Source organism: Gekko japonicus, unplaced genomic scaffold, assembly GCF_001447785.1.
Source record: "Gekko japonicus isolate JY-2015 unplaced genomic scaffold, Gekko_japonicus_V1.1 scaffold13, whole genome shotgun sequence".
Lineage (NCBI taxonomy): Eukaryota > Metazoa > Chordata > Lepidosauria > Squamata > Gekkonidae > Gekko > Gekko japonicus.
In genome coordinates this window covers 1359661-1382964 of record NW_015172553.1, presented here as the reverse complement: position 1 = coordinate 1382964, position 23304 = coordinate 1359661, and the positions used below count along the sequence as shown (strand labels likewise).

Sequence of the window (23304 nt, the reverse complement as noted above, 5' to 3'; positions counted from 1 at the left end):
TTCCTACTTTGCTCTATTGCTTCAGACCAACACGGCTACCCACCCGAATAATTTAAAAATGATAAGCGTGTATTGCATAGGATCTGGCCACGCGGCTCAAGACCGCTCTACACGGCTAGTGGGGCGTAAATTTTACGTGCGGCTGAATATAGCTAGAAATGAGAGTTTCGACAGGGTCGGGTCATGGCTTTGCATGCAGAAGATCCCAGCGTTGGTCCCGAAGTGGAGATCGGACAACGGAGCGATGGGAAAGACGTCGAACTGGCGACCCGCTGCCGGTCACAGAAGGCAATACTGACCACCCAAAAACCCGACTCGGCAGCTTCAAGTCCGCCCATCCCAGGCACACTTACAAATAGGAAATTGGAAGAAGATAAAACGCGCCCCTCCGATCGCACCAACTGCAGTCCCCCCGTTGGCCAACAGAGGCGCCTCCAGCATCTTTCAACTACTCGAACAAACATTGCAAACGTCAAGGAACAGAATCAGGCGTTCGCGAGGGGCGGCCTGCCGGGGTCCTTTTTTTCGCCCCGTCTCGACTGGAGAGGAGAGCTACCAAGATGGCAGCTACAGCTGCGCGGCGGTTGGGAGTGGCCGCGGCGGGGCTGGGTGGCCGGTAGGTGACCGTGAGCCCCCCACCCCACCCGATGAGAGGCTACTTTCTCTTCTGCGCTGCTGAGGCCTCCCCGCCCCCGCCCCGAGGCAGCGCAGAGAAGGAGGGGGGATATTCCCATTAGAGCCCCTTCCGAGCGGTGGGCGAGGGCAGGCAAAGACGCCCCCTTTCCCATGATCGCGAGGTGGGGATTTTTGTCAAAAGGCTGTTTTAAAAGGTTATTAACACCGAGGTTTTCTTCTGCTTTCTCTAACGAAGTGTTGACGGGTTTCTTCGTCATACCGCTGTGTCTGGGGGTTTCCCGTGTTCATGAGGGAAAATCCCAAGGTTATTATGGTTCCCAGAGGGACCGCCGCCTTAGCCAGGAGAGGAGGAGTCTTGTGTAGCACCTGCAAGGCGTCCAGACTTGGCCCCTACAAAATACTAAAAACAAAGCGAGCCTTAATGTTAAAGTGGGAGGAGGGACTCGGATCTTCTGCAAAACCTCCGCTGTGCACTGTCCCTGTCGCAGATACCTCACAGCTGTTAGACATGCTCCTCAACTTCTAGAATAAGACAAGTGGGGACTTGCAAGAAACTTGGGGGAGCAGCTATCCCATTCCCCCCCACCTCTGCTTCTTCCCCTCTCCCCCTGATTCTCTCACACTCTTTTCACCTTCCTGCCAGTGCCACCCCTTTTGCTTCTCTCTCTCTCCCCTCCGCATGCAGCTGCTGGTGTGACCTTGGGTCAGTTACAAGTTTTTTCAGAGCTGTTCTCTCAAAGACAGTTCTCCAGAGAGCTCTCTCAGCCCCACCTACCACACAGGGTGTCTGTTGTGGGGAAGGGGATTGTAAGCCGCTCTGAGACTCCTTCAGGTAGTGAAGGGCAGGGTATAAATCCAATCTCTTTTTTTCTTCTTAGGGTTGGGACATACCTGGAGATTTGGGGGTGGAGCCATGGGAGGATGAGGGTTGAGCTTGGAAGTGACCTTAGCAGGTATAATACCATAAACCCCACCTTTCAAAGCAGACATTTTGGGGGGAGAACTGATCTCTGTCTTCTGAAGATCAGTTGTAATTCCAGATCTCCAGCCCTCACCTGGAGGTTGGCAACATTATTTCCCCTAGAGGGAATGACTGCTTTAGAGGGTGCACTGTTGCCATATCTGTCTGAAGTCCCTCCCCACCTCAATCCCCACCACCAGGCTTCACCCATCAAATATCCAGGAATTTCTCACTGGAGTTGGCATCCCCATCTCCTTCCCACCCAACAGCCAACGTATCTTTATCTGCTCCTCTGTCTTCAGCTTTCCATCTTCTTTCCCCCTGCAGCTTTTTCTGAGGAAAATGGTGGTCTTTCTCCACAGTGGGGATTAAACCAGTTTGTTATTCTCTCCTGCTTTTTATCCACACAACAACCCTATGAGATAGGTTGGGCTGAAAATATATGACTGGTCCAAAATCACCCAGTGAGCTTCCACAGCAAGATGGAGATCTAAATCTGGGTCTCGCAAACCCTACTCTGAAGCTCTGACCATTATACTACACTAACTTTCATAGAGTGGCTGCTGTTGAACAGTAGCAAGCAGCCAGGCCTAGTTGAATCATGCAAAATCAGATGATATCATCAAGTCACCCAGAGGGTGTTGCTAGGCTTAGGTTTGCCAGCTTCCAAGTGGGACCTGGATATCCCCCAGAATTACAACTGAACTCCAGACAACAGAGATCTGTCCCCCTGGAGAAAAATGGTAGACTCTGTGGCATTATATCTAGCTGAGGCCTCTCCCCTCCTGAAGCTCTGCACTCTTCAGACTTCACCACAGAATCTCCAGGAATTTACCAACCTGAAGTGGGCCATCCTAGTCCCAGGCCTGGCTCCAAAATAGGCCTGAAAAGTGCCCTCCCGCTCCCCTTGCCTTTTGAACCCAACCCCCCTTCCACTGTTTAGTCATTCAAACTGCAGGAGGAATCCTCTCCAGTCCAAGATCCAGTCCTGCTTTTGTTCCCTCCCATCTCTGACTGTCTCTCACTCTGGCTGTTACTGTCAATGCAGCTGGGCCTGGAATAGATCCCTGTGGTGGCCATTTCAAAAGGGAATTTTTTTTTGGGGGGGGGATTCAACCCTTCCCAGGTGTTTTTTTAACTTTTTGGATTTTTCTAGAAACCCGTGGAGTCCCCTGAGTCTGTAGAAAAACCTGTTCGGGGAGAGTGTGCCCCCTATCTGCGGAAATAAGTATCCACATGCAGAGGGGACTGTTCATTAGCTATATAGCATGTATTGAGCATTACACCCGGCATCTGAGTGGACATTAGAACATTTTTATTTTTAAAACCTTAAACTATGGAAATACATACCATCAGATATAAAATAGACCCTGACATTCCTCCAACTACAAAATATTACATAGATCCAGAAGACAGTTAACAAATGAAAAGCAGGATAAATAAGACATGAAATCCACCAAGTCAGCAGTGAAATGGGGTGGGGTAGGGGAGGAACAGGCACATTCCTAGGCAGCTGCAAAGTATGGATTTCGCTATCAGTAAAATTAATAGCAATTCCATTAATGTCACCTTTTAAGAAAAGCCTGATGGATGAAATGAATGCTAGTCCCTTGGATATTATGCACAAAAATACTTTACCACTCCAGTGCACAAGTTTGAAATCTTTCACAAAGAGAAGAGACACAAGTTGAAGGAAGTCTTAGGCTGGAGGAACTTTCTCCCATCTAAGCTAGGATATTGCCCAGTATTTTTATCTCTGTATTGTACTATGCAGTGTGGGAAGGTGAGAACAGCAACTTATTCAAAGCCATTTAGTGAATTTGTGGCTGGAGAGAGATTTAAACGGGGGAATTCCCAACTTACCTCTCACATTTTCCCCCTAATTAAATCCAAACAAATGGTGACCTGGTGACTGTATATACTTAGCTTGTTATTGCTGTTTGGCTTTTGCATATGTCAAAACATCTTCATTAAGTTGTATGCTAATTTGCTGTTCACCTACGTAGAGGCATCTGTCTATATACATGAACTGTTAACTTCCATTTCAGTGTGCATGCACACAAAAGTTCATACCTTGAATAAAACTTTGTTGGTCTTAAAGGTGCCACTGGACTCTAACGTTGTACGGTTCTTAGCCCATTGATAGGAAAAATTCCATCTGTTTAATTATTGCTACTTATTTAATTGCCATTGCAAAAGGCACAGTAGTAAGGCCAGCAAAGCAGTATACAGTCTCAGTTGTTTCCTAGATACCTTCAAGTGGCATAGACACTGTCTGTAGAACAACCTTGGCTGCGGTCACACGCAACATTAGCCACGCAAGAGATACGGAAGACAAGCGGAGTTTCCGGTCGCGATCTCACCAGCACATCTGGGAAGCGTAGTGCTTCCGTGGCACAACTGAGGCTTCCTGCCGAAAAAGCGCAGCAAAAAACTAGTACCTTGGAGGTACTAGTTTCCAGAAACTGTGGGGCAAGGGCGGGCGTCTGATCGCGTTTCCGGTGGTATCCGGCGCCCGCCCATGTCCCCTTGCGGAAAAGGGGTTTTTTTTCCCCACGTCTCCCTGGATGCGCACACGCACCCAACGGAGCATGCGCATTCGTAGTGTACACAAAAAAAGAAAACCAGTTCGCCGCGCCGCGCGCTTCTTCATTGCGCGCAGGCGTGTGTTGTGATCGGCACCTCTCCCTTGCCATGGAACCTCCACAGTACCTCCACAGAACCTCCACAGTAGGTCTGATCGCTTTACTGCATGTTAGTTTGCCCTGGGGCAAACAGCCACACTTCTCCTCTGCAGTTTCCTGCCCGTGTGACAGGGGCCCTTGATTTGCAGTGCAGTCCTAAGAAAAGTTATACTCTTCTATGTCCACTGAAGTCAGTGGAATCGGGGTGTAATTCTGTTGGTCTCTTAGACAGTCATTGAAATAATTTTATTGCATAAATATAATTGATACTTCAGAAGCTCCAGTGATACCAGTTTTCCGTTATGCTCTTCTAGGGAAAGGGGAAAACTGAATTGCACATGTGCTGTGCTGAATAGTGAGGTAGTAACTGCTGCCCAGAGGAACTGTTATCTTTTGTTGCTCTTGTATAACAGCATTAATGTCAATATAACCCAAAATTTCCATATTCTCCTTTAGAGAAGCACAAGATGAGCAGATCTTGTGAATAGATGATAGAAACCTTGAGTTCAAATCCTATCTCTCTGAGGACTCTTGAGCCACTAATCTTTAGCTCAGTGGCAAACCGGAGTTAGTGTGAGAGTGAAAGACATTAAAAAAATATTATTCTGTATCTAGCCCTGAGATGTAATCTAAATCTGAAATATTTATGTTTATTTAAAAATTTATACTCTTGCCTTTTGTGTTATGCAAGTCCACAACAGCTTAAAAAAAAGATGTCAGATAATCAGGACAATTTAAACATAGAAAAGTGAGAATGTGATTAAACCACAGCAAAACAAATCCAGAGACTAATCTCATAATAGCAGAGACAAAACCAAGCAAAGATTGTCAGCAGCAGAACTTTTTGTAAGCCCCCATGATTATCTAAATAACATTGCTTTAGCTTGTTATCAAAATGCTGTTCTTGGTAACACTGGTTTTTTTCTCTTTGAGTTTCTCTCATTGGGGAAGAAAAGAAGTTAATGTAGCAGCTAAAGCACCTCTACACTTTGCTGTACAACAGAAGCCATTCCTTTCCCCTGCAGTACTACGGATAGTGGGTAAGTGTAATTGTTGTTATGAAAGTAGATTCAGGTGGGTAGCCATATTGGTCTGAAGCAACAGAACAAAGTTTGAGTCCAGTGACACCTTTAAAACAAACAAACTTAAATTCTGGGTATAAGCCTTCGTGTGCATGCACACTTCTTCAGATACATTGAAACAGCACTTCCTCAACCACTAAATATTGCTGGTGGGGTTAGTTGCCAGGAAGATAATTAGAGTCAAGATGCATAAGTAACTGAGTGATAAGTATAGCTAAGTTTGGATTAAAGCAGTCTGTAAAACCTGTGAATAGCAGCAAATTAGCATACAGATAATAAACGAGTTAACAGATTGTTGGCTGTATGCCACAGAATTCATATATAGTGTAACATGAGGATGAGAACAACTACATTGTATCACAGAAATAGTTCATCTACTCAAATATCTTGATACCTAGTCAAACACAATGGCCCCAGGAGGTTCTACAATCAGAACCAGCAAACCAAAGTTGCATCCCATTCTTGGACCCCAGCGCTCGTATTTTCAGGGTTTCTACCTCTGAACATGGAGGCTACATTTAGTCATGGTAACCAACTGCTGTTGAGAGCTCTGTGCTCTAAGAATTTGTGTAATCATCTTTTAATGCCAATTAAATGAATGGCCATTGCTGTTAGAAGAGCAATTATTTCACATACTAGTTTCTTATGAATGGTTGGATGTCCGTCATCCAGATAGGGAGACTTGTTAGTTTTTAATTTGCCTGTCAGCCCTGCAGCTCCTTGTCACCACTGTACTTTGGTCACCATCTCTAGAAACAACAGGTCTTGCATTCCCCACACTTTCTGCAGTACAAAAAGATACAAAGAATTCATTCAGTTATTTTGCAGTCTCCTGGTCTTCATTTAGCAGTCGTATTAGCATTTTGTCTTTCTTCTTTCCTTTGCCCTTTATGTTCCTTTTGATTAATCACCTCACTTTTGCGAAGTGGTTGTGTTGGAATTTTGAGGCATCCTTCCATTATAAATGCTGAACTTAATAACTTTGTGATCACTGTTCCCAGTTGGTGCAACAGTACTTAATCTTGTGCAAGGTCCTGAGCAGTGCCAAGATAGTCACCTTACCTAGTCAGCTCTGTGACAGCTACTCCAAAGCATGATCATTTACAATACAGTATTGTGTAACACATCACGTATAACACATCACGTATAATATTTTATAGTTTGTTTCAGATCTTTGTAATCCTAGACCATATGCAGGGGATCCATTCCTAGGATCACTGTGAATGGTGAAAATCTCAGATACTGGGAAGCAGGGTTCTGATGCATTCCAATAGTTTAAAAACCCACCCTAAATTTCCCACAAAATTGATGTAATGATTGCAGTGATGGCACTGTGGGAGTAAAAACAGCCTGGACTCAGTGTCATGTGATCAGACTGTAGAGCACAAATAAGTGAAACCCCAAGCCATGAATCTGCGAATGGTGAGGGTCTACTTTATCTAGGAATGTCTGTAGGGGTGTGCAGGGGGGGGGGAAATCTTTTCTTTTTTTTTTGGATTAGAGTATAATAAAGCCGAATTTTTTGGTGTTCCCGAATATACCTTAATACCAATACTGGTATTGTATTGGCACCTGAAAATATTCGGTATTCCTGAAAATATTTGGTATTCCCGAAAATATTCGGCTCCATTATATCCTATGGGGCCATTGTAGTCAATGGCAAAAATCTTCTAATGAGTTTTCAGTGAGGTGGGGCGGAGGGGTTTGAGGTTGAGGCACCAAATTTGTATGGTAGCTGCTGAAGCCTCCCCCCAAAAGAACCCCCAAGTTTGGAAAGGATTGGACCAGGGGGTCCAATTCTAGGGACATCCAAAGAGGGTGCACCCAATCCTCCATTGTTTCTTGTGGAAGGGGAAAAAGGCAGGCAGCAGTGTCTCCCAGAGAATCTCTCACTAGAAAGTAAGTGAGGTGTGGTGTGAGGAGGCATATTTGCAAGGCCAGCAGCAGAACCGTGCAGTGTGCCCCCCAAAACCAGTGCCACTGTGGCAGTCAGTGCCCAAACCCAACAGGACTCAGGTCAAATCTGAGAATCTCTGGGGGCATGTTTGCAAGGCCAGCAGCAGAACCAGAACAAAAAAAAGCCCCAAAACCAAAAAAAAGCCCAAACAAGTCAAGAAATAAAATATCAAGCACAGTAAAAAATATAACTTTTAAACTGCAAAACAACAGGCTGGCAACAAAACCACAAACTATAAGAACCCTCCCCCCCAAAAAAAACCCCAGTGAGAGGCCCTATGGCCCAGAGGCCTACCCACGACCACCGCCAGGCCCCAAACCAACAAAATAAGAAAAGTTTTTAAAAAGTGGCCCTAATAAGTGTCAGGCTCCCCACAGCATCAAGGAAGTACACTCTTGTAGAAAGGTTTTACTTTATTTGAAGCTGTAGGTGCATGTACAGGATCACAGGGGGGAAAGCAATGAGCATGACAGGTTATTGTACATTCAAACAGCTGAGACCCAATTACGGGACTTCCCGCGCGCGCCATTGGACCTGGGAGCAAACATTTCTAGGTGGCATAACATATCTCCTTCCCACGGTTCACCGTGAGATCACCAAAGCAACTATCCAGCAGCAACCACCTGTGGCCTTGAGAGATATACACGTTCCAGTAGCTAAGCAATTAAGCACATCAACAGGTTTACATATGAAAGCGAAAGCACTCAAGCGCATACATGGGGAAATCAAAATAAAAGAAATTTGGCAGCTTGCTGACAATAAGTCAAACCAGTGTGATGTCTTCTCTTCAGTCTTCTTTTGTTGTCCAGCAGGCAGGATGGATTCTTGATCCGAAGTAGTCCAACAATCAGCAGCAGGAAAGCAGGCTCAGAGCAGTGGCTGAAGCAGAAACCAGCCACACAATCTCCAGCCCAGGCTCTCTCAGCAGCAGGAGGAGGAAATTGAATCAGCCAGCCAGAGATCCCTGCTTTTATGCTCTCTGGGCATACACAGAAGAATTTCAAAAAAGAACAAACTTCTGTGATTGGCCAAAGAGCAGTATGCAAAATCCTATTGGCCAGTGCTCCTCCCCTGGGAAAGCAGCAAGCTAGTAGCTGGGCTTCAACAAATGAAGCCAGCCAACAACAGCCTTGCAAGCTGCAATGGCATTTGCTAATGCATTGCAGTGATTGGCTGTCTGTAAGGTCCCTCTTCCTCCTCCCTCCTGGAAAGCAGAGCAAAGGGCGGGAAAGAGACAAAAACGGCAGGGAAAAGTAAGTGGAGCCCTTTAAAGCCTCCCAGGGCCCATATTCAGTAATGCCAAAAAAAGCCAAATTCCCCCCAAATATTTTTGGTTTTTTCCGACATTTAGTATTCGGCAGCCAAATCAGATCAGGGAATCTGATTCAGTATGCTAAATACCTGAAAAATGCCGAAAAGGCATTTTTCGGGGTTTTTTTTCAGTTTGGCTTTACCGAATGCACACCCTTAGTTGTCTGTTTCCCATGACATGAACTTAGATGTACTGAGTCAATGTGATGGCAGTTGAAATGATTCTTACTACACAATTTTCCACTGCAGTTGCCCTTTTGTTTCTTTCATTGTTTCATGATCACCCTCAGAAGCTTTGGACAAGCAGGCAAAAAGCCCAACAGAACTCTGCTTGTTAAAAAATCTTGTCCTGTTGGGATCTGTACTGCACAGCAGTTTTCGTTTGCTTGCATTCATATTTGAGTGTTTTACAAACATGATGTACCTACCAACCTGCATCTAGAAATGTAGTTCTTAGAAAAATGAGCAAGAAGCTGAACCCTGAAGAACATCCGCTCCACTAGTTTACATTTTCTGGGTCTTAACAAGGCTTCTTTAAGTGGCAAAAACAGGGACAGAATAAGGACAGTAATTTGTCAGGGGCAGGAGTTAGAAAGTAGGGCCTGTCCCTTGTCTGTAAGGGAAATTGGAGCATATGTACCTCTGACTTTTCCAGTCATGGGTTTATCTAGTCTGCTATCCAGTTGCAATTCCATTATAAAAGGTGGCCAGTTAGCATACCCTTGTGTGTTTAACATTTAATAGGTACTCAGTGCGTAAGTTTGTGCCAATAAAGGTCCAGTACACTTAAGACAGTAGTTGTAGTAATACAATTGGAGGTTATACAGGCTTTTCTTAACTTATAAGGATCACATGGACTAACTTTGAGAATTTCTGTCCTATAAATACGTCCATGCTGGTTTTTGAATTTTTGTCTCCTAAAGATCTGAGTACGCTAAAATATGCATTAAAGTAAAATGGGCTGTTGCTATGGCATGCATTTGCAATAGCAGTCTGGTGATTTATCACTTGCTTGTTTTGTTAGGTAATGACAGAATAAAACTGTGTATAAAATTAATGCTTAAGGGCTTATTTTTGTTTCTTCGATGCTAACAGAAGTAATTTCTCCTTGTTACATTAGTTTAATCCTCAGAGAGTAACTGCGTTTGCAAATAATAAATATGCAATATGTATGTATGTAAATTCACAAGGGATTTTAAATGTAAATATTAGCTGCTGTGCTTAGCTGACTCTTGTATTGGGCTGCTTGAGCAGTGAGGAAGGGAAGTAATATCATCTAGTAATACCTGTCAATGGCTATCAGCTGCAATAGCAAAATGCAGTTTCCATGTTTGGAGACAGTGTGCTTCTGAGTACTAGATGTTTGGTGACAAATAGCAGGCGAAGGTCATTACCTTCCAGTCCTGCTTGTGAATACCCAGAAGTATCCTATGTGTCATTGTGGGGGAAAGCATGATAGATTAGTGCAGGAGAGCATTTTTATAAAGGCAGTAGAGTTGTAGTTGTCCAAGAAAAATTGTAGGCCACCTCCCCCCTTCTTATAATGCTTTCTTTATTGGATGCACAATAATGTTTTTACTTGAATATTCTCTGATTGTGTAATCCCTTTTCTTTTTTGGTTTATCAAAAAGTATTATACTGGTCTTTGTTACACTGCTTTATAATTCTGTACTATACCTTGAGTCTCCATGAGAAAGGTAGAGGGTAAATGATGGAAGTAAGTGAATAAAGATTACATGGACCCTTATTTTCATCCAACAGGGCTTTTTTACACTGTGTTTTATGATGTTTTTGTTGAAATTGGGTTGTGTAAATGGCTTGGGTCTGTCTGCATCTGTGTATAAATAAATAATTCTTTTTTATTTCAGCAAGATATATGTTTATTCAGACACACGACACTCCAAACCCAAACAGCTTGAAATTTATCCCAGGCAAGCCAGTCCTGGAAGCTAGAACTATAGAATTCACCTCTCCGGCTTCCACGTATTGCTCCCCCTTAGCAAGGTGTGTGAGTGTTTTGTAATTTGTGTGCAATAACTTATTTATATGTCCAATTTATTTACATAGTGGTAAGCTATATGTTGCACTGACTGATGCCATGCATCACAAACACTTATTAGCCCTGTGTCTTGTAGAGTGTCTTTGGAAGGGGGTGGAGGAGTGACAGACCATGGCTCAGTGGTCAAGCATCTTTTTGGCATGCAGAAGTTTCCAGGTTCAATCCATGACATCTCCATTTAAAAGGATCAGATAGTAGGTGATGACAAAGCTGTTGGCCTGAGATCCTGGAGAGCTGCTGCCTGTATCAACCCTGACAGACCAGTGGTCTGACTCTGTAGAAGGCAATGTCATGTTTGTCCAAGGTAGTTTTTCCCCATGAAACTCCCTACTGTTTACTCCTAACAGTACTGCATGCAGACCCATGTTTATCTGACAAGCACTAGTCTGGAATCTTGTGATCTAAAAGCAGCTGGTGAGGGAAAGGAGGCATCAGTGGGACCATGACTGTTATTGGAAAGACTAAGCATGCCCATTTCTTCTATGTGCATAATTGTTCCCCCTCATTCAAGGATGATTTGTTACACTTAGCAGCAGTGTCATGACTCATGTGTACTTTGCCCTACATGTACCACAAAGACCTTGTCTTTGATCTCCCTGCACTGATGTTGTGTTCAGTGAGAAGAGCTGTGACTTGACTTTTATAGGTCATTATCTATCACACAGGGTTTGTGTGAGTGTAAAGGGCTACTATAGCATACCGCTATAATAATGTCGACATTGTCTTAAGTGGGATTAGCTCAGCCTTGCAAAGAAGACTTCAACATTTTCGGCTGGTTTGCTTGCCCACTTATAGCTTTCTGGGCAATTTGTGGCATGTTAAGGTCCTGAAACAAAAAAAAGGACAACCTCTGTTGTAGCTTATGACATCTTCCTGGTGGGGTTGTCTGAAGGGGACTATTAGCTGGCCTGTCAAGTGGCCATTTACAATCCTAGATATCTTTAACTGGCTTATATACACATGTTTTCTTAAAGCCACCAAGTTTAGGCTTGCAGCTTGGATCCCATGAACAAGTTCCGTGCATGCTACATAGTTTGTGCTATCACTTTTGCTTGCTCATGGCCTCATTTAAAACCATTGATCCTGAGCAAATGGAAGTGTTAACACTAGAGGAAGTGCACTGTGCTGCAGAAATTACCCCATGGAACGTGTTCATAGGATGCAGGGTTACAGGTTATGCTGTCAAGTGACAGGACTGCCTGCATGAAGTAATCCTAAGAAACCAGGAAGCTGATGGTGGACAAGGATGTGGAAGGTAGACTTTATTTTTCAGGGTCTCCTTTTTTTCTGTAGGCAGCTTTTCAGGATTGAAGGAGTTAAAAGTGTGTTCTTCGGAAGAGACTTCATCACAGTAACAAAGGTAAGTCTGAAGATTTTAATGCTTTAAACATGACTGGAAGTTTGTGCAAGTCTGCAGGGAGTAATAAGGGAATTATGCCCCTTTCTGGAATAATTTAGTGTATGCTGAAAATCTTTGTTTAATGCATTCAAAAAATAAACAGTACAGAAGATTTGTGTAAATTTAAGCAGAAACTACATGCTGCTTTCTCGTTTGCATTTGCCAAATATGAGTTTTAGACATGATTACTGATCAAAGATGATCACTTCTTCTTTCCTTTCTATGAACTGTTATTTGTGTTTAGAATTTTAAACAGCAATTTTTAAGCATTTTTTTCACTGTTTTTGGTCCTATCTCAAGGGATTTGTGCAGGTGATGACACTATAATGAGAAAAAGTATAGGCTTGTCTCAATGGAGTTGACTTAAATTTACAGTGCAATCCTATACACAGCTATTCCAGTATGGACTCATTTATTTCAGTGGGTTTAGACTGGAGTAACTCGGCATAAGACTGCTCTGTTAAAGCCCAGTCATATGCATGCATGTTTGCTTAGAAATAAAACCTGCTAAGTTAAATAGAATTTACTCTGAAATTTACTCTAAATTTACATAAGAATGTAGCCTTTGATAGTATGCCTGTTTTTCAAGTAGTCAGCAACATGGTAAAATAACAAATGACTGTAAATTAACTTAAAAAGATAATTAAATTGTATGATAATATAAAAGCAACTTTAAAAAATGGTAGCTGCAGAGACTGGCTTGCACAGACTCACAACTGTGAGCATTCCTGTCATAATGGCATGTGGTTCAACATGATTCAAACAAGGGTTCAAAATCTAAGAAAAAGACAAAGTCTTATGACCTCGTACAGTCATCTAGGTGTGAATGAATGAATGAATGAAACCTCCCATTTTGGCTTTCTTAAAATCTCACAATAAACTGGTTTGATCTACCAGATATACAACAGACAGGCAAAGGTCTAGAGCTGCTTGTTCTTGGTCCATCTTCTCTGCTCCTAAATTCTTAAATTCACACCTGTCTCCGTGCTGCAGCAGCGTCTGTCATAGATACTCTTTGTCAGTCAGTCCAGTCATCTTGACAGACTGGTTTACAAACAACTTCAGAGTTGATTGTCAGCTTTTCAGAAGCCATGAGTTGCTCCTTTGACATACGAAACCATAGTTAATCTTCCTTAGTCATGGTTTGGTGGGGATGTCTAAGATGAGGCTAGAAGTATTGAAATGAGTTGAATTATATGTCTCTACATACATTTGCTAGTTTGCTATGGCTGCACATTGGATTAACTTCAGAAACAATAGGGTTGGGCTGCAGACTGACAAAATTATTCAAGGGATGATTCATGCACAGAGCATTGTGAGTTGAAGCCAATTTATTCCAGGGGAAAAAAACCAGTCTAGCTAAGGCTGATACTCCATTCACAAGCCGTAATAGCACAATTTCAGTTCAGAAGATTAAAGTGATAAATACATGAATAAATCCATCTGATTCATTGATACAAATATGAAATGTGAGGCTTCTTTTCTGTTCTGGAGGCTGCAAATAGGAGCATGCAAGCAGTGTGGAACTTCTGGACCTGATGTGACCAACTAAGCCATTGTGTGGCTAAGGACCAAACAGCCACAATGCTGTCTCAAAAAACACCACCTCTTCCCAAGTGCACAGTTAATAATCTGAGATCCAACTGGGATGCCCCAATATTACTCTGTGTTTGTGTGGCTGAGACAAAGGTGTGAAAAGAGGCATTTTCAGTGACTGTCTCCAAATTATGGAGTTACTTCCCACTATAGACTCGCCAAGGTCTAAGCTGGATCACTTCAAGGTTAACTCAGGAAGGGATGGAGAAATTTCACTGAAAATGGTGATTTTGGTTTTAATCTGTCCGACCCCTTCAGAGTAGATGGTGCTGTAAATCTCTCATTTAGTGCTGAAAACTCTAGAATTCATGGTCGCCCAATGGAATTGATGGCAGTAGGTTCAAGTAGAGAAAAGTGTGTGCTTGTTTAGAATAGTGCATAATATAACTATGGCATTTGCTGCTATAAGATGCAGTCATGGCAACTTGCACAGTTGTTGGAGAAATTGATAGAGGGGCCCATCTGCTAGGAGCTACTAGCCATAATAGTTAAACATGGAACTTTTGTGTACAGAGGCAGTTACTAAATACTGGGGATATACAACAGGAAGACTGTTGCCTTCATACTCTACTTGTGACTTTCCCAGGAGCATCTCACTGAGCACTGTTGAAAAGAGACCATTGGATTAGTTGAACCTTTATCTGATCCAGCAAGGCCATTCATATATTGTTATGCTTTTAAATACCTTTAGGAAAGTGAAGATACTGATTGGAACATAATAAAACCAGATATTTATGCAACCATAATGGATTTCTATGCTTCTGGATTACCTATTATTACTGAAGAGGCACCTCGTACAGACACAGGTAAATGTCCAAGAACAGACAAATTCACAGAGGAGAAAAATTTAAATAGCTATTGATCATGATGGCTAGATGTTCAGAAATGGTATATCTCTTAGTGTCAATGCTAGGATATCAGTGGGAAAACCATCCTCTTCATGCCCTGTGGTGGCCTTCCAAGAAGCATCTAACTGGCCACAGGTGGAGACAGTGCCATGTTTTGCTGGATCCAGGAAGGCTCTTGCCTTGTTTGTAAGTGAGTTAATCAAAGCTATGGTGTGGCTTTGTCAGCTGTATTAGTCTGGAACTCAGTTGGATGTCCTTGAGTTTTTTTCTTGTGTTCACTGCATTTTTCCTATTTTTAAAATACAGGTTTTTGTAGTGCATTTGCTCTGCATAGTTTTTGTTCGGGATGTACAGGGATCCCCCTGCTTCTGAAGGATTATATAAAAGTTTTAATCCTGACTCAGTGCTTTCCCAGTAGTACCAGGAACAGGAACTAGTAATAAAGGGAATTTCTTATCTTAAACTGTAAAGAGGATCAAAATGTATGTTAATTAACTGTATTGTGCAGATTATTGCTTGAGTCAGATTTGCATCTCAGAAAACTTCAAATGTGCATTGTCATTTTCTAACAGTAATGAGTGGAGGACCCCTGACAACTTGCAGGGGAGGGAACATGCCATTCTACCCTACCCTGATGGTCTCTGGGGTCTCTCTATGAGAAGCAGTGGCTTATAGCAAAAAATGCACAAGGCATGTTTTTTGTTCCAAACTTCCCCATTACTGTGACTGCCACTGGCCAACCTGGGATTGAAGCAGAAAGTGTGCCAAGTGCACTTTCCACTCCAATCCCCCCCTCAGTCAACTAGCAGGGAACTTGAAGAGGAAAGGACATCTGGCATGCTTTCTGCTCCAAGCCCACCTTCACCCCTCCCTCCTAATCATCTGGCTGGTGATGGTCTGGAGGGAGGCTTGGAGAGGAAAGGGCACAGGAAGTGCTGTCTCCCCCAAGCAACCTCCAGCCAGGATGCCACTGAGATATTGTGATATAGTGTCACAAGATCTCATTTGGCATTTTGTTTTGTATGAGTTGCCTATGGGGGATGTTACCCCTATTTTTATGTTTAGTTTTGGATTTGTCTGTAAGCCTTTTTAGAAACAGATTACGTGTGTGTGTGTGTGTTAGGTGCCATCAAGTCACTTCCAACTTATGGCGACCCTAATGTCCTCATGTTAACAGCCATTCTCAGGTCTTGCAAACTAAGAGCTGTGGCTTCCTTGGTTGAGTCAGTCCATCTCAGGTTGGGTCTTCCTCTTTTCCTGCTGCCTTCAACTTTTTCTATCATTATTGTCTTTTCCAGTGACTCTTGTCTTCTCATAATGTGACCAAAGTACAATAGCCTCAGTTTAGTGATTTTAGATTGTAGGAAGAGTTCAGGTAAATAAGTTCTAGAACCCACTTATTTGTATTTTTAGGTAGTCCACAGTACCCATAAAACTCTCCTCCAACACCATATTTCAAATGAATCAACTTTCTTCCTGTCAGCTTTCTTCATTGTCCAGCTTTCAAACCTATACATACTAATGGGGAATTCCATGGCATGAATCAACTTGACCTTGCTCACCAGTGACACATCCTTACACTTAAGGATCATTTCTAGTTCTTTCATGGTTGCCCTTCCCAGTCTCAATCTCCTTCTGATTTCTTGGATGCATTCTCCCTTTTGGTTGATGATGGAGCCAAGAAATAGAAAATCTTGAACAATTTCAGTTTCTTCATCATCAGCCTTTTGTCTTCTTGATGTTTAGCTGTAATCCTGCTTTTTACGTTTCAGTACTTCTTGTATTGATTTTTTCACTGATTTTATTGATTTTTCGTTCTGGGGTCCAGTTAAGGATAAGATACATGATTGTTTATCTCTTATTTATTTCTATGCCACCTCTTCAGAATTACAATTAATATGTTTTTATTTTTGCCTCATGAAAACCACTCAAGTTTCCTCTGAAGAAGATGATGACGTTGTATCAATGATAAAAGAACTGCTGGAGACTCGGATTAGGTAATTGCAAGCTTTTCCTGCTATAGTATTGCCTGTATAAAACACTTGTGTTGCTGGGTTGGAGGGAGTTCTGAATATGTCATTCAAAGCATAGCCAGTTTGGCATGTTGACAGACAAGCCTGCACTTCTTTTTAGGTTTTGTATGAAAGCAACATTGTGTTCATTGTGTGATCTGGTGATTCTGCTAGTCCATTGGGCTTGTCAGTGGATAGCATTGACACCCCATGTATCTCCCTTGAGGCTTTCAGAAATTTTTGGAAGAGGTGTGTGAGCTAAAAAGGCAGAGTTGGTACTGAGCTTTTCCAAACATGTATAAAATTGGGAAAGGATAACATGTTTTAAAATGTTAGTGAGGTGAATACTCTATGTTCTGTTAAATACACGTCTCCTTGATTTAAAAGCTTTATAATTCTGTGTCCAGTATATTTCTGTAAAAATTGCTTGTCCTCTAACGTTACTCAGAAAGACATTTGAAAAACTTCTGTACAGTTGTACATTTATATTTTGTTGCGTCTGTCAATATTGATACTGAAGCACTTCCAGCCTCCTTGCATATGCCAGTTCCACAAACAGAGAGTTTGTTGTTTCTTTTTGAAAATATCTGGAACTCTAAGAGAAGCACAAGCTTGGGGCAAGTGGGAAATGAAGATACTGATTTCCTTGCAAGGCTGCTGAGGCTGGAGCTCTGAAGTAGCTTTTGAGAGCTTTCCTAGGAGATGTTGGTTATAGTAGTGATAAATATGAGAAGTCTCTAAATTAATTGATCAGGGATGCAAGCTAATGTATAGAGGTTCTGTATAAAGAATGTAAGGCTTTTTAGTGTAGTAGAGAGTTGTTGTTGTTGGGACATTATATTAATATTTGCATTTACATATGGGAGGAAACTGGGATGGAAAATGGTAACTATTTCTGAGATTCAAACCCATGAGTTTAGAGGATCAGACCCAAGATGAGCTTATAAAGGAGGGGTATCATATCTTGGCCAGTACACGAAAATATGAATTTTGGAAAGATTCTTAAATGCTGAAAGGATGGAAGAGAAGTCGTTATCATTCAACGATAACCAAAACGTCTCCCTTCTCCAGCAACACAGTAAAAAGCAAATATTTCTTGCTTGTAGAAATCAAGATGAAGCATTCAGAAGCACAAATGTTAATATATATACGGTAGCCTCCAGTTAATTGTGATAAAGGTTTAGCAGCCAAGGGGAAGCTGAGGAGAGCTGCCAGGAGGAAAAGGCTTGGTGCTCTGATTAGCTTCTCTTCCCCTGCCCAAACATGGACAACATAAATATATGCAAAGGTTTGCATTCTTTTTCTTGTTGCAAAATTCAGTATGGAATGTGGGTTTTTGGATAGAGGCTTTTCCTTTAAACAGTGGTTCCAAAACTTTTTGAGGTAGAATCTACTTTTGAACTCACTGTACCAAAGTAACTCCCTCTCCACACCACAAAATGTAGGAATACTTCAGTAGTTAACAATGGGCAAGTTTGTATTCCATTTTTCATGTTTAGTATTGATAAATATATAGCCTTCCTGAGCCGCAGGTGTATTTCATGACAGTTTTGCACTTTATGCAGAGGCAAAACCCTGTTTTCCATTGATCCTCTTAGAGGCTCCTCTCTCGGCTCCCTCTGTTTCTCCCCCTCCTGGCCTCACAGCCCACCTGCAAGAGAGTTGTGTTCCCTCTAAGCTGTGGAGTCTTGTGAGCAAAAAATCTACTTTGTGAGCTACTGGCATTAAAGTTGTGAGCAAGCGATCTGGCTACTGCATAAATTAGTTTGCTCTGGAGCCATCCCTCCTGAGCTGAGACAAAAATCTGTGAGTCAGAGGCTAAAAAACTGTGAGCTAGCTCACACTAACTCAGCTTAGAGGGAACACTGGTTGTGACCCCTCTTTTGGGTTCCAACCCACAGTTCGAGAACCACTGCCTTAAAATAAACAGGGTGTACACGACAACCGTACTCTGGCTGTGATGGTCTAGGAAAGTTTTTGCAGATAAAACAGATCTGAAAGAGGAGCAAAGACGTGGATTGATGGATCGGAAGCGGCAGGCTATCGGAAGAGGCAGGCTATCCTAGGCATGGGCACTGCCGCAGTAGAAGAGGTGGGAGTGGAAGAAAGGAGAGGAGAGAGAAGCTGGGGGGGTGTGTGCTCTGAGCCTTAGTGGCCTTAAGTATTTAAATGGTTTATTCACTAATATTTTTATTCTGCACCATTCAAATATCTATTCAATGTCCCTCAGGCCAACTGTCCAGGAAGATGGTGGTGATGTCATATTTAAGGGTTTTGAAGATGGAATTGTGCAGTTAAAATTGCAGGGCGCATGCACTAGCTGTCCCAGTTCCATCATAACACTGAAGAATGGAATTCAAAATATGCTGCAGTTCTATATTCCAGAAGTAGAAGGTGTGGAACAGGTAAGTGCATTTTAAAGGGTGTACTGAGTTTTGTAACACAGCTTTTTAAATTTATAGCTCCTTCTCCACACCACACCAAAATAACTCTGCAAGGTTTAAAAAAGTCTCAAAATCTAATGACTGTTTAAAATTGATGAGGATCTTAAGAAAAAAGACCAGTGTATAAAATAGATTAATTTTCGTAAAGGACACGGCTGAAACTGAAAAAAGTGGGGCTGGGTGGAGTTTGTTTAGGGAATGGAAAGCAGCTGAGTTGTGTGGCAGGAGGGGGGTGACCAGGCAGGAGAGTTGTAGGAAAATCATGTGTTGCTTTAGAATCTACTACTACAGCCACTGGGGGGGTGGGGAGGGAATAGAGCCACCTTTTGAGCTCAGTCTCATTGAATTCTCATAAGAACACAAGAACAGCCTTGCTGGATCAGACCAGTGGTCCATCTAGTCCAACATCCTGTTTCATACAGTTGTCAACTAGTTGCCCTGAAGAGCCACAAATAGGGCATAGGGGCCAGGGCCTTCCCCTAGGGTTGCCAAGTCTTCTTACCTTGGCAGCGGGGGAGCCTCGCTGGGCTCCGGGAGTTCCTTGGTGGTGCGTGCGCGCCGCCAGCACGTCACAGGAAGTGACATGCTACGTCACTCACGTTGAGGGTGTGGCCCAGATCGTCAGAGGGAAAACCATAGAGTTTTCCCTTCGATGATCTGGGCCACGCCCCCAATGTGAGCTGGTTGTGGTTCGGGGGGCAGGGGCCCCCCCCCCCCCGGGGCCCGATTCCGCGGCGGTGGAAATCGGGCCTCCAAAGCGGGGGTTTCCCCACCCCCCGCCACCACTTGGCAGCCCTATCTTCCCCTGATACTGCCTCCTGGTACTGGTATTCCAACGTTAAGTGCCTCTGGACATGAAGGTATTTCCTTTTGTCACTGTGCCTAGTAGCCACTACTGGACCTATGGCCTCCATGGATGTGTCTTATCCACATCCATGCTCAATGGCCATCACTGTGTCAGCATGGTGTGGTGGTTAAGAGCGTTGGACTAGTATCTGGGAGACCGAGGCACAAATCCCCACTCGTGCCATGGAAGCTCGCTGGGTGACCTTGGACCCAGCCATACACTCTCAGCCTAACCTACCTCACAGGGTTGCTGTGAGGATAAAATGGAGGAGAGGAGAATGATGTAAACTGCTTTGGGTCCCCATTGGGGGAAAAGGCAGAGTATAAATTAATTAATTAATTAAGTAAATAAATATGTCCAACTGGCAGTAAATTCCACAATTTAATTATTTGTTGAGTAATGAAGTTATTTTCTCCTTACTACAGCTTTTGTCACACATGGCTTTTGTCCATGATCCCCAGCATGCCCTTTTTGGGTGGTCAAATGAGATCCTTCCTCCCTTTTTCACAAGTAGTAAAAATGGTAGGCGCCCACCCAGGGAGTGGGCCCTTGTGCCTTCCAGAGTTGTGTAGAAGGAAAGTTCTATCATGTGCTTCTCCCATCACTGCAATTCTGTAATGCGGAAAGTCACACCTAGTGAAGTTCTCATTCTGTGCAACTCTTGTAAGTAGAGGGGTGAAATCTGTGGAAAACCTCTTGGGGCACAAGGCCTAAGAGGCTAACACGGGGAGGACAGGGTTAATTTTACTGATGGGCAGGCTCCCTGAAGTATTAGGGTCAGAGACATTGGCAAGAGGCAGCACTTGCTGCCCTTTCTCTGACAGAAGCAGCTTCCTGAGAGGAATGTGTCGCCCACTCTTCTGACCTTACTGAAGAGGATTTCTTTTGTCATTTTGTTGTCTCACGCATGCGGCATTAAAGTATGACATTTTAACTTTCTAACTGTGAATTTTTTTGGAAGTACTGTTTTATTTTCACCAGTAAATTATGGGCTGAAGATCATGTGACAGGCTGCACATGGAAGGAAGCCATTGTGTATAACAGTATCCTTGAGAGAGTTTTGTTTCTCTAAATGATAGTAAGATTCTATTGTATAATGAATGTCTTTATTTTTAATACACTTTGTAAAAAAAACAGTTCTGCTACATTGCCCTGAATGCTGGTAGCTCAGCTAATGAGTCTTGGCAGCGGCCGTGGTTGTTCTGACACGTTATTTTGTGTAGATAACTATTGTCTTTATTTCTGAAATTAACTGTGTCCCATGCCTTCATATTCTGTATGTCTGTATGTTTTTATTGTGGTGTTAAATATTTATATATACATTTTAAATGCTATTTTAAAAGTTTTAATGCCTTAGTTGTTCACCACCTTGAGGACTCCATTTGGATGGAGAGGTGGCCTTTAAATGTTTTAAATAAATAATAAATTAAAGCCTGTTGCCTTTCAGGTTGTTGATGATGATAAAGAAGAAGCAAACTCAGCCTGAATTAGTGAAAGCTTTGGACTTTATTTTCCATCTGGCTTTGCCCAAGATAGCCTGTTGAAAGAGGCCAACTTTCATCACCACCTTTTCCAGACATTTGGTGGACTGCTTTTATCACTGATTCTTAAGACACAAAGTCAATAGTGTTCTTACCCATCTTCTTTTCAGGGCTTTTTTTTTTTTTATAAACACAAGAAATATGTAGAATTTTGGTTCAAATAAATGTCATATATTATTAAATCGATTCCTTTTCGTGGAATTCGATAACTCCTGCGGTATCCGGTAGCTGTATTCTGAAGTTAACAGTGCCTTGATAAATACGATGTGAGGCAGAGGAGGGATACACCTTGATTGCGTGTTCACATTTATTAATTTGGATAAGAATTTATACTTCACCTGAAAAGTGTAAATGTGCCACAAATGGTGTTACTATGCTTAACTACCCTGCTGGTGAGTACAGCAAGGTAATTAAAAAGTCCTATGATCCAACTAATTTACATTATGCAACTGTGTGCCACTGGAAGAATATGTGCACTTTACAGGAGCTGGAACTCCTTAGGAAAACTGAAAACTAGCTTTTTCAGTGAAGGCAAACGTCAAACTGCTTTGCCTAAGTGGCTGGGTTTCTAGTTTGAGTGAGCATGTGATTGGATGTTTAAGATCAGCCTCTTTAGTGAACTAACTGATTTGATGATAGGGGTTAAAATCGTTTAAAAATGTGACCACAGCATAAAATCTGTCTGCTGTTTGAAATATTTAACATAGCAGCAGTTAGAATTCCCACTGGGAAAAAAAATGTAATAGCTCGTAGTAAAATTGAAATTCATATTTTGAACTACCATGTTACTTTTCCCTGAAGAAAATGTAAGTATGTAGCGTATTCCCCAAAGAAAAAGCTGTTAATTGGAGTCTTCAAAGTATATAAATAACTGGTGTGTTTTGGTTTTCCAAAATAAAGCAAATACTGGCTTCATTATGGGTTCTCTTACTAGCTTGCTGTCCTGTTGCAAGACAAATATAAAATGTTATTGGTTCTCTGTTGTATGATGTGGTGTCTCAAGTCTTCTGGTCAATCATTTTTAGCTTACCTTGCTACTCTGTAGAGATTTATAGTGCAATCCTAAACAGATTATACCCTTCTAAACCCATGGCTTTAGAAGGGTATAACTCTGTTTAGAATACACTGCTAAGAGCCATACCACCTAAATCTAGTTTACTTTCTTCACCCATTTATTTATCTCAGAAAACTTGTATCCTACATATCCTCATTTCAGATTTTTCAAGGCAGCTTAGTTGAATCAATAAAACAATAATTGCTAATAAAATATAAATAATAAAACAGTCAGTTAAACATGAAAAGGACAGTAGCTAGGAGCTAAAAGAATACAAATTATTATCTTGCTGCACCAAAATCTGCTGTTGGGCAGCCAGTCTGACTCTAGACCGGAAGATTGGACCCGGCACTGCAGGCCATGGCTGGTTGGCTTAGACTGAGCCAACTGAAATTGAATCCAATTAAGACGGAAGTCCTGTGCCTGAGTCAAGGCGGCCCGGGGTTAGGGATCCCACTCCCGACCTTTGATGGGGTGCCATTGGTGTTAGCGCCAGAGGATAGGAGTTTGGGAGTGCTCTTGGATGCCTCCTTAATAATGGAGGTCCAGGTAGCAACTACTGCTAAGTCAGCCTTTTATCATCTTCGGCTGATTGATCAGGCAGCTAGTTCCCTTCCTCAAATGCAACAACTTGGTGACAGTGATCCATGGAATAGTCACCTCAAATTAGACTACTGTAACGCTCTTTACATGGGGCTGCCCTTGTCCCAATTCCAGAAGCTTCAGCTGGTGCGGAATGCTGCGGCCAGGCTATTATTGGGCCTCCCCATGTGGGAGCACATCCAGCCATTGCTGTAGTGGCTGCCTATAGTGTACCGAATTTGCTTCGAGGTGCTGGTTCTTACCTTTTAAGCCCTTTATGGTCAGGGACTT

At 42.5% G+C, this 23304-nt stretch overlaps 1 protein-coding gene across 2 annotated transcripts; it reads left to right on the top strand.

The window, feature by feature from the left end:
* Positions 1–222: 222 nt before the first annotated feature.
* NFU1 (NFU1 iron-sulfur cluster scaffold) lies at positions 223–22282 on the top strand. 2 transcript variants are annotated; one of them, XM_015421096.1, is made up of 8 exons: positions 470–616; positions 5215–5321; positions 10500–10635; positions 11984–12050; positions 14377–14491; positions 16467–16530; positions 18776–18950; positions 21284–22282. In XM_015421096.1, the coding sequence occupies exons 1-8, from the start codon at positions 561–563 to the stop codon at positions 21320–21322; spliced, it is 759 nt and encodes a 252-aa protein (XP_015276582.1). In that variant the 5' UTR covers positions 470–560; the 3' UTR covers positions 21323–22282. The 2 variants fall into 2 exon arrangements, with proteins under 2 accessions (XP_015276583.1, XP_015276582.1); XM_015421097.1 differs by lacking the exon at positions 5215–5321 and having other exon boundaries at positions 223–616.
* The last annotated feature ends 1022 nt before the right edge of the window (positions 22283–23304 follow it).